The sequence below is a fragment of the Pteropus medius genome, unplaced genomic scaffold (assembly GCF_902729225.1).
Source record: "Pteropus medius unplaced genomic scaffold, Ma_sr-lr_union100, whole genome shotgun sequence".
Lineage (NCBI taxonomy): Eukaryota > Metazoa > Chordata > Mammalia > Chiroptera > Pteropodidae > Pteropus > Pteropus medius.
Genome location: NW_024347791.1, coordinates 8,376,338 through 8,391,337, shown reverse-complemented (window position 1 = coordinate 8,391,337; position 15,000 = coordinate 8,376,338). Strand labels below are relative to the sequence as shown.

Sequence of the window (15,000 nt, the reverse complement as noted above, 5' to 3'; positions counted from 1 at the left end):
TCTATTTTCTGCTTGAGCTACTTTTTAGAAATCTAATTTAGTCTAAAATTGTTCCTATCCATCCATGATTGCTTCATGCACTCTCCTGTGCCTCTCTGTCTTTTCTCTTTAAAGAAAAATTTTAATGGTCTATCATTCAGTATTGTCTTCTAATTCCTTTAAATCTCATCTTCTTCACCAGCTTTCCATAATTACTGTTTTATATCCAAGCATAATATAATTCTCCCACATTCACCTTACAAATGCCCAAATATTTTCCTAACAGTAGAAATTTATTTTATCAGTCATTAACTTATATTCTGTGTTGGAATCTCAGAAAAGAATATAAAGATTTGTGCTTTTTTTTTTTCTCCTTTTACTTCTGTTTAACAAAGTTTTCTTTTAGGTAAGAATATAAATGATTTAAATTTTCTTTCAGATTTAATTCTGCCATTTTCTTAAAGAAAGTTATTTCGTGTTTATAGTATAGAATTTTCTAAGACAAAATTAATCCTCACATCTATTTCAGAGAGGTATTTTTCTATATTCCATCATGTGGCCAGATACATTTCAGTTGCTTACAGTTACCTGGGCACTTCCAATTGTCATTGTGCAGACAAGTACCAGTCCATAGCAAAGTAAATTTTTAATGGTCTGCATTGCAATGATAAAATTAAGGACAATGCGGCATATGAATATAAGCCAATGTAAGGTTATAAACTAGTCTTTCTTAGAATAGACTGTTCTTTATTCTTATATAATGGTCTTTTGAGTTGAGGGGATTATGAGTCTGGCTCTGTTGAGCCGAAAAGTAATTTATTGAGGAGCCAGGTTTGTCTGGCTCCAAAGCTCCATTGTCTTCTTCTCTGTTGTGCCCTCTCTGACCCTCCTATTTATAAACTATGTTTTTTTCTTTTAAATTCCTCTGCTTTGGCACTTGTCCTTTTTTATTTTGACTTATAATTAGATGGATGTCTTATTTTTTCTTACTTAGACTTCAGGATGCCTGAATTCAGGGCTAATGAGTGAATGAACTTTATATCCTTCACAATATCTTTTTTTTTCTTTTAATTTTTAATTAAGTTTATTGGGGTAACATTGGTTAATATGATTATATAATTTTCAGGTATACATTATCATTTGACATCTGTATATTCTATTGTGTGTTACAATATCTTATAAAGTGCTTTATATATAGTAGAAGTTCAAATATTTAGTGATGGAATTAAGTAAGCAAATTATTAATATTTAGACCTGGCAGAATAGGAATATTGATGTTTTTATATAGTATTATCAACAATTAAATTCTGTTGTCTTTTATTCTGTAACTGCTTTTGGGTAAGGGAGGGGCGGAAACTAGTTTAAAAGCTACTTTGGTTTATACATTTTTGCTCTTTTGGGACATAGATCTCCAAAGCAAGTGAATAATTCATCGATGAAACCCCTAAGAGAACGCATCCATAAGTCAATGCAAGAGAAAAAACTTGAGGTACAATTTAATGTACTATCATGAAAATGATAAAAATTGTTTAATTTTTAGAATAAATAAATATATAATGCTGAGCGGGATATTGTGAATATGCATTGTACATGGAACAATAGAAATTAAATGGAAGATGAGTTATGACAGCTGGCCTACAGAAACTTTTCTTTTATGCAGTTTAGGCTAATCTCTTGTGGCTTATTCAATCCACTGGGTCTAAAAAGGAAAGAAATAAGCACCTGCTATGATAAATTTTCAGTAAATATCTGTTCAAGGGAAAATCAGGAAACATGTTTCTCATTTACATTTCTAATATCTTAAACTGAATCTTGAGAGACTATCGATTTCATTCCTGTCTGAGGACTTAGGTAGTGTAAAAAAATAGACTGCTGTAACTGTGGTATTTTTGTAAGCAGTGAGGCAGTCCAGTACTCATGATGTTAGAAAATTTATTAGATATCCAAGTTTAACCTTTCGGGTATTAGACAACTAATTTCCCTCCCCTCAAAATGATGCTTAAAATACATACAGTAAATTTCAGAAACTATGGCCAAGGAAAGAAATTGAACACTTCAGAGTAAAGAGGCACAGCATGACTAGCCCCAGTCCCCAGATAGTGTACTAGTGAGTTGAGAAAATACTGAGAATTATCACTAATATTTTCAAAACTGAGAAGCCAACTTAAAGTGTGTTCCTTTTTTTTTTTCCCCTTGTCAGAGAAATAGTAGAAGTGGCAGCTGGATAGTAATGTGGATAAAATGTGGAAAATGAAACCTGGGACTTACATACTTACACAAATGAAGGCTCTAGTGCTATTAACTTACTACTTATTGGGGAAATTATCCAAATGATCTCCTTTTATTTGAATGAAATGATCTCCTTTTATTTGAGTACTTGAGTGGGGGGAGCGAACTTCCTTATAGTACGTACAATACATAATAAATTCTTAGAAGAGAGTGTGGAACCCAGAAATTTCTTTAAACTGTCTATAGCCTCAACTGGACACTACTCCTGCCTCTACCATTCCTCAGGCTACAGAAAAAAATGAGGGATAACAAAGTATTCAGCCTTCAAAATATAACTGAGAAGAAAATAAAATGCTCTCAAATAAAGAGGGAACAGAATCAAGAAATCACTCACGGACTTGGAGGCTTCTGTTTCTAACTAGGATATAGTAGGTCATAGCAGGATATCATTTCTGCTACAAGAACAAAATAAAAGGCAGATAAAATGGAGAAAATATATTTTAAAGACATAGGAAAGCTACGTAAGCAAAGCAGTTTAAATAAACTAAAAATCTAGAGAGGGCAAAATTCTTCTAAGGTGAGCAGTCTATTATCAGCTATTTTCTTCCTTGGGATTGTTTGCCAGTTTTTTGGGGGAGCTAAGGATTGGTGTTGGCCCATGTAAAGGAACTCTACTGAGGAAAAGAGGAACCAACAAAGATTTTGAATGTCTTGAGGGGTTGACAACAATTTGGAGACTTCAAGAGCCCTGAATGCACTTATTTTTATCTGGTACACATATGCTGAATTTTGGAGCTGAGTCAAAGGCTACGGCACCTCAATCCAGTAGACTGACATCATAGTGCTAATATTGTGGTCTTGAGGTAGCTCGAAGACAAGGCTCTGCTTTAGGAGTAAGACCTGCCTGAAACACATGGCTGTCTTCTTCTCAAGATATTTGCTACAATTGGAAATGAAGTGAGATGAGAGGCTAACGAGCACACTGTAAAAACCTCTGAAGGGCAGACTGAATCCGTAGACTTTCAGGTCAGAGGTGATAGAGATACACAAGACTCTCAGTTGAAAGCCTGGGAGGGATATTCCCGAGGAAGAAGTAAGGGCCAGAAGTTGAATATCAGCTATGACAACTATAACCCACCTCAGCCTCTGACTGCACTGAGTTTATCAGCTCTTCACTGTGTCTGCCTAACGGAGGCAAGGAGAACCCTTCTAGATAGAAGGCCCTTCATCCAGATCCTTATAGTTCCTTTATACACAATATCCAGCATGAAATAAACATATTCTGGACCGGAAAGAATAATCAAGAAGGAAAAACTAACAATAGAGGCAGACTCATAAATGATCCAGATATTAGAATTAGCCGATGAGGAATTAAAAATTTTTCAACATATAAAAGTAATTAGAAGAAAAGATGGGCAAAATAGATGAAAAATTGGGGAATCCCAAGAGAGAATTAAAATCTATAAAACAGAACCAAGTAAGAACTGTAAAAACATTATCTAAAATTACAAACTCATTAGATGAGTTTATTAGTAGACTGGACATAGCATTAGGTAGCATGTGTGGACTTGAATATAGGTCATTAGAAAAAAATCAAACTAAAGCAAAGAGAGAATAAAGAATAAAAAACCAAAGGAGGAGAGAAAGACACAGAGAAAGAGTCTACATTTTGCCTAATTGGAGTCCCAGAATGAGAGGAGAAAATTGGGTGGAAACACTATTCAAAGATAAAATGATTGTAAGTTTTTTCAAAGCTTAATGGGTCCTTTCACATGGTTGTAGTTAGAAGTCACGGGGAACAGATGCAGGCTTCTTTTTAATACAGAGTTGCCTAAGGGTTCCAATGTTATGAACCTAGCAAACAAAAAATGTCCCAGAGTCTTTTGAGAATCCATTTGTAGCACAGAAAAGTGCCACAGAACATAGATTGTAAAGCTTTGTTCGAGAGCAATGCTGTCCAGTAGAATTTTCTGTGAAGACGTTCTGTATTTGTGCTACTACTGTAGGTGCTAGCCGCATTTGGCTGACGAGCACTTGAAATGTGGCTAATGCAATTGAGGAACTGGATTTTTAATTTTAATTCATTAACTACATGTGGCTGGCATATTAAACAGTGGCAGTTCCAGTGGATTAGAGATACCCACAAATGCAATAACTAGAGACCCGAAATAAGTAGAGGAAGTGGTGCCCTGACCATGAGAAATTAGAATAATAGAATTCGAATAGGCAGTGAGAATGGAAGAGAGCATTTCCGACTGAGCAAACAACCTGATGAAAGCATTAGATTGCCTTAATAGTATAAAGCCACTGTGTATTGGCTTTATAAATAAGTGAATAAATAATGTGGATTAAGGAAAGTGTGGCTTTTGTGGTTTTAAGGAATAGTTACTTTTTGTAAGGCTTATTGTAAGGATAGGTGCATGAGAACCAGAGAAAGGTGGAATATTTAAGAACTTGAAGGGAATGGTGGATATAATGGATCTTAAGAACTTCAGTTGCATGGTTCTCTGTGTTTATATGTGATTTAGCTTTCCTCTGCATGTATACTTCTCTCGTTTCTGTACCAAATGGTTTCATTACTTATTTTGAACAGAGTTTACTCTGTACATGTTTTTCTGTCTCAAAGCTTTTATCTTTTCAGTGATTTAGCTATTTTTTGTGAGTTTATTTCTCTCATTTCTGTATCATGTAGTTTTCTTACTCTCCATTAAAAGAGTAGAATCTATTCTGTACATCTTTTTCTACTTCCTAGCATTTGCTTACTTGTGTTTCTGTCTCCTCAAACCTTCCACTTGCATACACCTGTTATAGTCTAATTTTACTTAATTCACTTAACAAGCATGTATTAAATGCCTCTTGGATACCAGGATCTGTCCTAGGCATTGACGATATATCAGTGAACAAATCAGACACAAACCCCGGTTCTCATGTACAAGTCTTTTTCAAATATTTGTGGGGCCAGGATGCAAGAATATAAATAGAAGCCCCCAACCTACTCCTCTACCCCTTCAACCCTGGTTCTGTTCTATACTCTTAGGGATACTCCACCAAGAAGTGTACACACCCACTTCCCATCACTCTTGCCGTAAATAGTCATCCCTTGAGCCTAGAAGAAGACAGCAGTGCCAGCCCAGTGCCTAGGACAGTTTGAATAGAGAATTCTGGCATCCCAAGTCCTTGGAACAGGATCTAAAAGGGGAGTCATTATCTCCTAGTGGGCATGTCCGAGGCCCTGTGGATTCTTCACCCTGTGGGGATAGGAGGGCCACTGGTTAGTTGCCAGACTAAGGGTTTTGTTCATGGAGCTTACATTTCAGTTGGGAGAGGCAGACAATAAACAGAAAGAACAAGTGAATTATGTGGTGTAGTAGAAGGTTATCAGTGCTATGGAGTGAAACAGTTGGGAAGGAGAATAAGGAGAGTGTGCTCCTCTGTGTGTGTTTTGGTTTAAAATAGGATCATCAGTAGATGTCTCTTTGAGAAGGTGACATTAAGAAAAGACTTTGAGTAAGTGAGCAGCACTCTTTGTTAGAATGAAAATGGGATGTTTGCGTTAGACTGAACTAGACATTCAATTAGAAATTGAATTCATTTTGGCTGGAGTAATGAATTTGAGTACCTGCTAAGTGTCAAGTGTTATACTAGACAGACATTTTATATCCTTCATCATAATTAATCCTTGCTCAACTCTAGAAGGCATAATTTTCCAGACCATATAGCTAGTAAGAAACAGAGCAAGGGTTTGTATTCAGGTGTAAGACTTCAAAGATTATGCTGTTCCTAAAGAGTAAATAAAGGCATAGTAATTATAATGTGGAGTCATAAAAAGGTAATGCTACTACTTAAGTCAAAAATACTATCTGCTATTTAGCAGAATAAATGAAGTTTCAATGATGAATAAATGGATCCTTCGATATATTTAAAAATTCATGTCATTATGATAACAAATCTCTGTTCTTTTGAAAATATAATGTAAGAATTAAAATGAAATTTAGAGTATTTATTTTTAGTTACATATTTAATAGGTATGTAGAGAATAATTTCCTTTTTCAAACTTGTTGATCTTTTTATCAGTATAATGGGGGCTTAGAACTTTCATTTTCTTATTAATATAGCTAACTGAGAATGTCTGTTACTTCTCAATATTTTTGACTCATTCTTCTTAATTTAACTGGAGTCAGGCTTTCCTATGTGAAGTACTATTTTCCTCAAACTGGGAACCTACTAATAATTTCAATTTAAAAAGAACTTGTGGCAAAAGGAGTTTTCCAATTCTTGGCAAGTTTGAAGTTCATTACAATTTTACTGTGGATAGAAATCTTTCCAAAGGGGGGAAATCACTCTACAAAGGAAAACTTTCAATCCTTTTCTCTCGTGTGACGAACATAAAATGATTTTAACAGCCATGTATGAATCTGGACATTATTCTCAGTTGTTTAGTACTTCAAAAGCACTTTCAAGAGATAATTATGTTGCTTATTTGTGATTCCAAATCAAATACACAGAGAGATTTGGAAGATTTGCAGCAGGAAGTAATCTCAACTCTATGTAGCCAATAATCTTGTGCAGAAAAATTCAACTTTTATGAACAAGGGAAAAGCATTCTCTTTTAAGTTATAAATACAAGCCAGTATAGCTTGTATTGTTTTTTAATAACTAAAACGAAGATGCTGATTGTAAGTTCACTTTTTGAATTATATTCCTAGAATCATTTTAGAGTTAGCCTGGTCCTAAGAAGTGTTAATTCAACAGATTTCTTACTCTACGTGTTGTCATATATGTTATTGCATTAATAACTCTATAGTATCTACATAGATCTCTAGATTTTATATAGCCCTTTCATATTTTTAACTTCATTTAATCTTGACAATTTTGTGAGATAAATATTATTCCTGTTTATGTGTGGATGAGTGAGAAGTTGGGAGGTTTACCCACAATCATCTAGTTAATAAGAGTGATAGGGCCAGTATAGAAGCCAGGTGTTTTGATTGCAAACCTGGTGCTTTTCCCATCATATCATTGGTTTTTCTGCAGATTTCTTAGCTGGACATTACATTATTGCCTCCAATCAAGTTCATGATCAATTAAAATCTCTAGATCTTTTTCATATGGTTCTCCTCATCCTGTACATCTGTGAATGATATTTTGAACTTAAATACAGGACTTTGCTTATTCTCATTCATTTTCATCTGATTATTTTCTACTTACGATTCTAGCCTTTTTAGGTCTTTTCAATCTTGATTTTGTTATCCAATTTATTTATTATTCCTTCCAGCTGTGTCAAGAGCAAATTTTATAAGTAGAATGTCTTCATGATTGTAGAAGCTGTCTGAGTACTCTCTTTAGTATGCTGTGTGCCTATCACATAGTTGGACCTTAATAAGAGGTAATTAATAAAAAATAATTTTGTGTGGGATAGAGAAAAGAAAACCCACATACAATGTTTTATAAAAGAAAAAAATATATCCTCAATATAACTACTCCCAGTTTTTTCTTTTGGACATAAATATTCCAAGATTACCAAAGAATTATTGTGGTACTCTCTTATATTTTGATATGCTTATATATAATATTTTCATGGTAAATAAAGCGGCTAACTATTTTCCTTTCATATCCAATCCCATTCTTAGTATTTTAAGAAGCTATTGCATTGTAACCTAGTTTTCTGAAATTGCCCTGCTGTCACTAGGGCTAGAGAATTTCTCAATGTAGGGTTTGGAGAGTAGAAATCTAGTTGAAATGAAGTCCGTGGAACTTCGTGACTATTTACATAGCAAAGAAAAGTTTTTACTTAGATGTATGTTAAAAATTAAGGAAAATAACAGCTTTCTAAAGAAATTTTTGTTTATACTAAATGTGAGATTGAGAAATCATCAATTGTCTGTACTAAATATAATTATTGGATTTTTATTTGGTGTTTTATGGGTGGTACTGATGAAGATTTTGTGGTGAGAGGTTAAAGTCCCTCAAGCCACCTGTCACTATCTGGATACTATGGGAGTCATTCTAGCCAGCCACTTTGCATTCATTTGCCTTCATGGGCTTACCATTCTGTTTATAACTCTGTGAGCAGTAAGTTTATAATTCTTTATAAGCAATAATTTTGGTGAAATGAAGGAAAAGTTGTGTGAAAATGTCAACAGTATTGGTTTTGCGGAAAAGTTTTTAGATAACTTTACTATAATAATGGTGTGATGTAATATAAAGTTGATTCTATTAACAAATTCATTGAATAGCTTTATCAATTGCTTTAATTTGGTATTTATGGAATTAATAAAGTCCTTAAAGGGCTAGTTAAAACCTTCAGTTATATTTCAGAGCATCTCATGGTGGAAACTGTATAATAGTAGCTGCATTCGTGTGGATTTATGAAGATATGACTTTGTAGTTTCATCCATTGTCGAGCCTGTTCTATTTAACTTTAAAAAAAAGAATTTTGATCTTTTACATTTTCACATTTTTTTTCAATTTTGTGTATTTTTGTGCCTAAATGGAAGAGAACAAACTCCAGTGGCCTAAATATTCAAGCAAATTAAACATGATTTTTAGTGATCGAGGAACTGGAGGTTTTCATAGATGTCATTGATCAGAAAGATATAAAATCTGTCACCCAAAGAAAACTTGCTTTTATGATTAGTTGTACTGGAGACTATTCTAATTTCTTTTAAACCATAGTGGATTTCCCTGCCGTTATCTTTGCAAACAGCTGAGTGAGTTGTTAATGTAGTGATATCTCTGAATATATAACATATGACTACTGAATATATAATATAAAGTTGTGCTGTTTTAGATTTCATGAACTATATCAATATTCTGTAAGTAATCTTTAACATCATGTACTTTAAAGTGTTAAAGTCCTCTTATTCAATCATTTATTTGATATTTAAACTTTATTTTTGAAAAGGAATTAGATGATTCTGATTTAGAGAAATCTCCCCCTTATAACTGAATGGCATTGCACATCAGCTGTAACTGTTAAAATTTGCATTATCTGTATAGATTACTTTGTTCTGAAATTAATTTCTACCTCCAAAACAACTACTAGTTTTGTGTTTGCAGAATACATTCCCAAAACTGCTTTCTTGGCATCCCTTTTAGTGGTTAAGAATTAAATTTAACTTTCTAATTTCCTCTTCTTTGAAGATAAATGCAAGAGTATGTTTTAGATAGTCACCCATTAAATTACTTGATCAAATCTTAACTAGAGTGATTATTTGAATCATCTTTCTTATTTTCCTAAATATTTCAAGTTTTTAATCAAGAAACAATGCATTTTAGTCACCATTTTGTTTTATCATTGTTTATTTCCTCGTTAGTTTTCTATTTTTGTTTCTTTTGCCTTCTCTTAGTTCTCTTTTTCATCTGAGCATTTCTCTCTTCCTCAATTTCTCTGATTTTTTAAATTCATGTTATTTTTTTTCTAAAAGAGTTATACTTTATAATTCTTAGAATGAAGAACTTGTATTTTTCTAGGATTATGTATATCAAGTATATTATTATTAATCTTATCATAAAACACTTTCTAAAGCAACTCAGATAGGAATATCTAAGAAAGGCTTCTGAAGAGACTAAAATTGATCTTTTTAAATTGTTAAAAAATATGAAAAATATACATAAAACTGATATTGCCAAAATGAATAAAAATGCTAGTTATAGCAATGAATGAATTTGCAAACTTTGAAACATCGAGGGTTAAAAGTTCTCAGAGAATAAATGAAATTTTGAAGGGAAATTTTTATGTTACCTTGATTGCTGTAGAGTTTCTATCTTGGTGAAAAAATAAAAATAAGAATGAATTGCATATTTTCTTCTTTCTTCCTGTTACCAGATGAAGCAAACCTTAATTAGATCCCAGTTTTCTTGTACTTACAAAGATGACTGCCTGACAAGCAGGAATACATGGAACAATGTTAATTCAGCATCAAAGCCATTGTGTGTTCCTCACATGGAAAATGACCTTTCTGGTAATTGATTTTATTTGAGCAATTAAATAACAGTTTAATTCTAGTGTAGTAATTGTTTTTAAACAAGTAAAACCAGATTTTTTTCTTGCAAAGTATAAAATGTGAAATGTAAAGTTTACATTTTTAAAGCCTTTGGTTTACTTAAAAAGTTAAATCTAAGTACAAATTTATAGATATAAATAGGATACAGTTTTATTTAACTAAATGTTTTTAAGAAATAGCTTGTTGCGTTTAAGGATTAAGTGTCATGCATTCAAACAAAGCAAATAATTTGTTGTTTATAGGGATAAAAAGTGATATGATAAAATAAAAAGTAATGTAGTAGTAATATAGCTGTATTTGTTAATCATGTAATTTATAGCATTATTTGATTGCAAATCATAAAATTTTGACTAGTTTTTAATTGTTTTTAAAGGTTATTTTAAAATTCTCATGTTTAATAATACTAAATATTATATTATTCCTTCCTCTTTTTATCTTGCATAACAGAAGGTGTCAATTCTTCTGTTGGAAGACCAACAGTTGGAACAAGATCTGGAAATGTTCATCCGGACAGAAGTAAAAATGAAAAAGTAGAAAGAAAATCAAGTAGTCAAACAGGAAATAAAAGCTCAAAAAGGAAACAGGTGGATTTAGATGATGAAAATATTCTCTGTGATAATGGAAATGAACTACGTCGACATAAAAATGTTAAGTTACCTAAGACATCAAACGATTTGCAGAATAAATTGGATGGCAAACTAGCCAGAGGAGCAAAAAACCAGTGTACTGCCAAGGACAAATTGATTACTGGCCAGACAAAGTTAACTCAGTTTTTTAGACTGTGAATTTGCTTTTATGTGCTTTAGATTTATGTATGTATAAAAACATCTATCAAAGACATTTACCCAATTTTTAAGAGATGGTATAAGTTATGATGCCTTATTATGTAAGCTTAGTATGTTAAACATTGTTTAAAAAATACCACTAAGTCGTAATTATGCAGAATATTCACAAAGTTTAATGCACAGATAAAGCATATCATTTAGGTTACTGATATCTCTGAATACTACTTTTAAAACAGACATTTAAAATAATACAAGTCATAGGAACATTAAGGGCTTTTTCCACCACAGGCAATCAAGTGATTTTGTTTTCTTCTGAAAAGATGATGTGGGCCAACAGGTATCATCAGACTTGCCAGCACGGTCGGTAGACTCTCCCCAGCATGCATCTGAGCACTGAAGGAAAAAAAAAGTTTAAATTGTTTAAAGGACTGTTATTATCACACAAAATTTACTAGAACTAAAAGACTGAATCTAGTGTATCTAATTCTGAGGAAATAAAAATTATAATAACTAATTACATGTTTTTTAATTCCACATATTTGGCAGGGATTACTTAATATCAAGTGTATTTAAACCATGTTCTTATTTAATTTTATGATTGGATTTAAATTCAGTTAAACTCAGATTTCTGTTTTATGGTTTTAAGATATAAGAATTGAATTTTAAAGGACTACTCACTGTCAAAATCTCTCCTTCCTATAGGAAATTTAGCTGAGTTTTCTTCATCCCCCATTTCTCTCTTTTCTTGTGTTGATTCAGTATTCTGAACTCCATTCTCAGCTGGAAAAGCTACAGATCCTTTTAGTGCAAGATAAGGTTTTCCAGCCAGATTCAGTGGCAGACCATGATTTAAGAAATTATGTTTGGAGCCTGCGTTCTGTAAAGAAAAGGTTTATTTGTGTTTTAGCTGTCTTTTTGGGAATGGTAATATAATACAGATACATAATGTTCTTATTGATCAATTCAAAGGTGCTCTGCACTGATTTGCCTTTTTAAAAATACCTTAGATATAAAGTTTTTTTTGAGGCAAAAACCTTTTGGAAAGGAGTTGTCCAAAAACAATCTGGTATGTATGGAATTTCATCAGTCTTAATGTATATTGTGAGTATTTGCACATAGCTTCTGTTTATAAAAGTATTGACTTTACTTTCATATGGTTCACAAAAATCATTCAAATATCCATTGAAATAAAGGACAAGTCATATTGCCACTTACCTTTGAATTTTTGTTTTCCTCATCGTTCATGAAACTGCTTTCATCATTTTTATATTGTTCCAGGATAGGAGCAACGACTGATTTTTCTGCAGTATCTTCCTTCTGAAAGGCTTTCCCCAGCCTAAATGTGTTAAATACCATGTCATCTTCTAAATTTCTTATGGACTTGGATGCTGAAAGAAAAATGCCTTGAGAAAGCAAAGAAAAAGTTAGTATTAATACATAGGAAGAGAGACTCATTTTTGCCATTCTTAGTTCGATGTTTGCATCGAGTTAAGCAAGGAAGTGTAAAATGAAGACAATTTCTCAAACTGCTTCATAAATGATTCCTACCTTTTATATATTTTCCAGCTTGAATAGAAAGCACTTCAAAGACAGACTTTCATCATTTGAGAAATGAGTAATCAGATAGAGGCTAACCTTTTGTATAGCTGCTAATACCTACATTGTTTTGGTTTTAGTGGCATATTGTTTATTTTGAGTGAATTTTCTCAGAATCTGATTACGATCTTTTGTAGAATGCTTTCTGTTGAGCAGATTATAGTCTCTTGAAAATGGATTATTAAGGAAGACTACAGGACGTCAGGCTCTCCATATTCTTATTGTTTCCTTCTGTATATTTAGTTAAGATTAAAACTAAACTTATTTCACTCGGTGATGATAAGGATAAAAGTTTTATTTACTGTTAATCCTGATTAAATTGAAATAATCTTCAAAAAAACATTTTCTTTCATAAATGCTTGATAGAGTCTTTGGCGAGTCACATGTATATTCTGTCAGTGTCAACAAAAACTCATTCATGCTATATCTAAAATTGACCTGACAGGTGTGTTTTATCTCTGCACTTACAAAAGAATGTTACTGATATTTAGTAATGAATTTAGCAGTTAAATAATATTAAGTTCATGAAGAGAATATTTATGTGCTCTATAAAAATTTGGAAGATGATTATGTTGTACGATTTAAAATTAAACATTTCAGAGTTAATTTTGTAATTTTGACCCCACCAGGTAAGAGAACAACACATTCTTGTATATTTATTTCGGTACATATGTGCAAGAGTTTTTCTAGGGTATATATCTAGGTATTGAATTATTAGGTCATAGAGTATATGCATGTTTAGTTTTACTGATACCAAAATGTTTACAGAATAGTAGCAACCAATTTAAGCTCCCACCAGCAGGGGATGAGAATTCCCCATTGCTCCATGTCCTAGCCAATACTTGGATATCTTATTCGCCTTTTAATTTGTATTTCTTTAATTATCAAAGAGGTTGAGTCTATTTTTGTATGTTTGTGAGCCATTTATCTTTTCTCTTATGTAAAATGCTCTTAAAAAATATTTGTTCATTTTCTATTGGGTTGTTTGAAAATGGGTTATTAAGGAAGACTACAGGACGTAGTCTTATTGATTCATGGGAGTTCTTTATACATCTGGATATTAATTCTTTGTTATTTATATGTACCCTGAGATCATTAACATATTTCTATATTCTAAAAGTTTAAATGTTTTGACTTTCACATTTAAATTCTTAATTTATCTGGACTTTTGTGTGTGGTATAAGAGATACAATTTTACTTTTTTCCAAAAGTCCTTACACATTTCTTGAATAATTCATCCTGTCTCCACAAATCTGCAGTGCCATCTCTGTAGTATATTAGGTTTCTATACATGTGTGGGTCTTTCTGAGCTATTTATTCCACTGCCAGATCTATAGTCTTATTATAACTTTAAAATAATTTTTGATATTTGCTGGGACAGGTTTTTCAACCCTCTATAGTCTTATTATAACTTTAAAATAATTTTTGATATTTGCTGGGACAGGTTTTTCAACCCTCTACTCACCCATCAGTTTTTCTCCTACAGCAGTTCCTTGGGTATATTACTCATTTCTTTTCCTTATAAACCTTAATATCAACTTTCAAGTTCTATGAGAAATCTCAATGGGATTATGACGGAAATTGCATAGGTTCTATAGGTTGCTTTTGGAGGGGAATTGACACCCTTAAGATAATTTATTTTTTTATCCATAAACATGATTCTTTTCCATTTTTTTTTAGATCTTTAATTTTTTAATAACATTTTATTGTTTTCTTCATAAAGGTCTTGTATATCTTTTGCTGGAAGAATTATAATTCTTTATAATTATAGTTAAACTTATTTTTAGTTATTGTAAATGGTATCTTTAAAAAAAATTTACCTTTACTACCATTATTGCCGATTTGTGTACATGTAATTGGCTTTTGTGTAGTACTCATATATAAACTTCTTAATACCAAATAGTTTATAGATGTATTAATTTGGAGGATTTTCCATGAAGACAATTCATATAAAGTAAGTCCTTCTATATTTGTATGTGTGTGTGTTTATCTCTGTGTCTGTCCTTGTGTGCATATACACTGACCAAAGCTTCCAGTAAATGTTGGAAATGGAGATAACAGCTTTACAGATTTACTGATTTTACAGAGAATGCTTTTAATGTTTCATCACTGAGCATGATGTTGGCTATAGGTTTTTTATAGACATTCTTTATAACTTGTTCTCCTATTTCTGGCTCATTAATAGTTTGTCTCATGAATTGTTAATGTTACTGAATACTTTTTTTGCAGCTATTGAGATGATCACATCATTTTTCTCCTTCAGTCTTTAATTTGGTAAATGAACAGATTTTTGTCATGTCAAATCAACCATGTGTTCATGACTCAAACCTTTAAAAAAAATATTACTGGATTCAATAGATTGATCTATAATTTCCCTGTCTTATATTGCCTTTGTCTGGTTTGGC

The 15,000-nt window shown here is 32.2% G+C and overlaps 2 protein-coding genes across 5 annotated transcripts in view; one reads left to right on the top strand and one right to left on the bottom strand.

Moving 5' to 3' along the window:
• PARPBP (PARP1 binding protein) overlaps positions 1-12,213 on the top strand; it is a 46,533-nt gene extending 34,320 nt beyond the window's left edge. For all 4 annotated transcript variants that reach the window (XM_039877956.1, XM_039877954.1, XM_039877957.1 and 1 more), the window contains 3 exons: positions 1,387-1,468; positions 10,037-10,172; positions 10,662-12,213. In XM_039877956.1, coding sequence (XP_039733890.1) covers positions 1,387-1,468; positions 10,037-10,172; positions 10,662-10,999 — 556 coding nt within the window. In that variant the 3' untranslated portion in view covers positions 11,000-12,213. The remainder of the gene's footprint in view (positions 1-1,386; positions 1,469-10,036; positions 10,173-10,661) is intronic.
• Positions 11,153-12,637, bottom strand: PMCH (pro-melanin concentrating hormone). Its single transcript, XM_039877959.1, has 2 exons — positions 12,215-12,637; positions 11,153-11,876 (listed from the first exon to the last, which is right to left on the bottom strand). Exons 1-2 carry the CDS (start codon positions 12,461-12,463, stop codon positions 11,670-11,672), a joined length of 456 nt encoding a protein of 151 aa, XP_039733893.1. The 5' UTR covers positions 12,464-12,637; the 3' UTR covers positions 11,153-11,669.
• Positions 12,638-15,000: the final 2,363 nt, after the last annotated feature.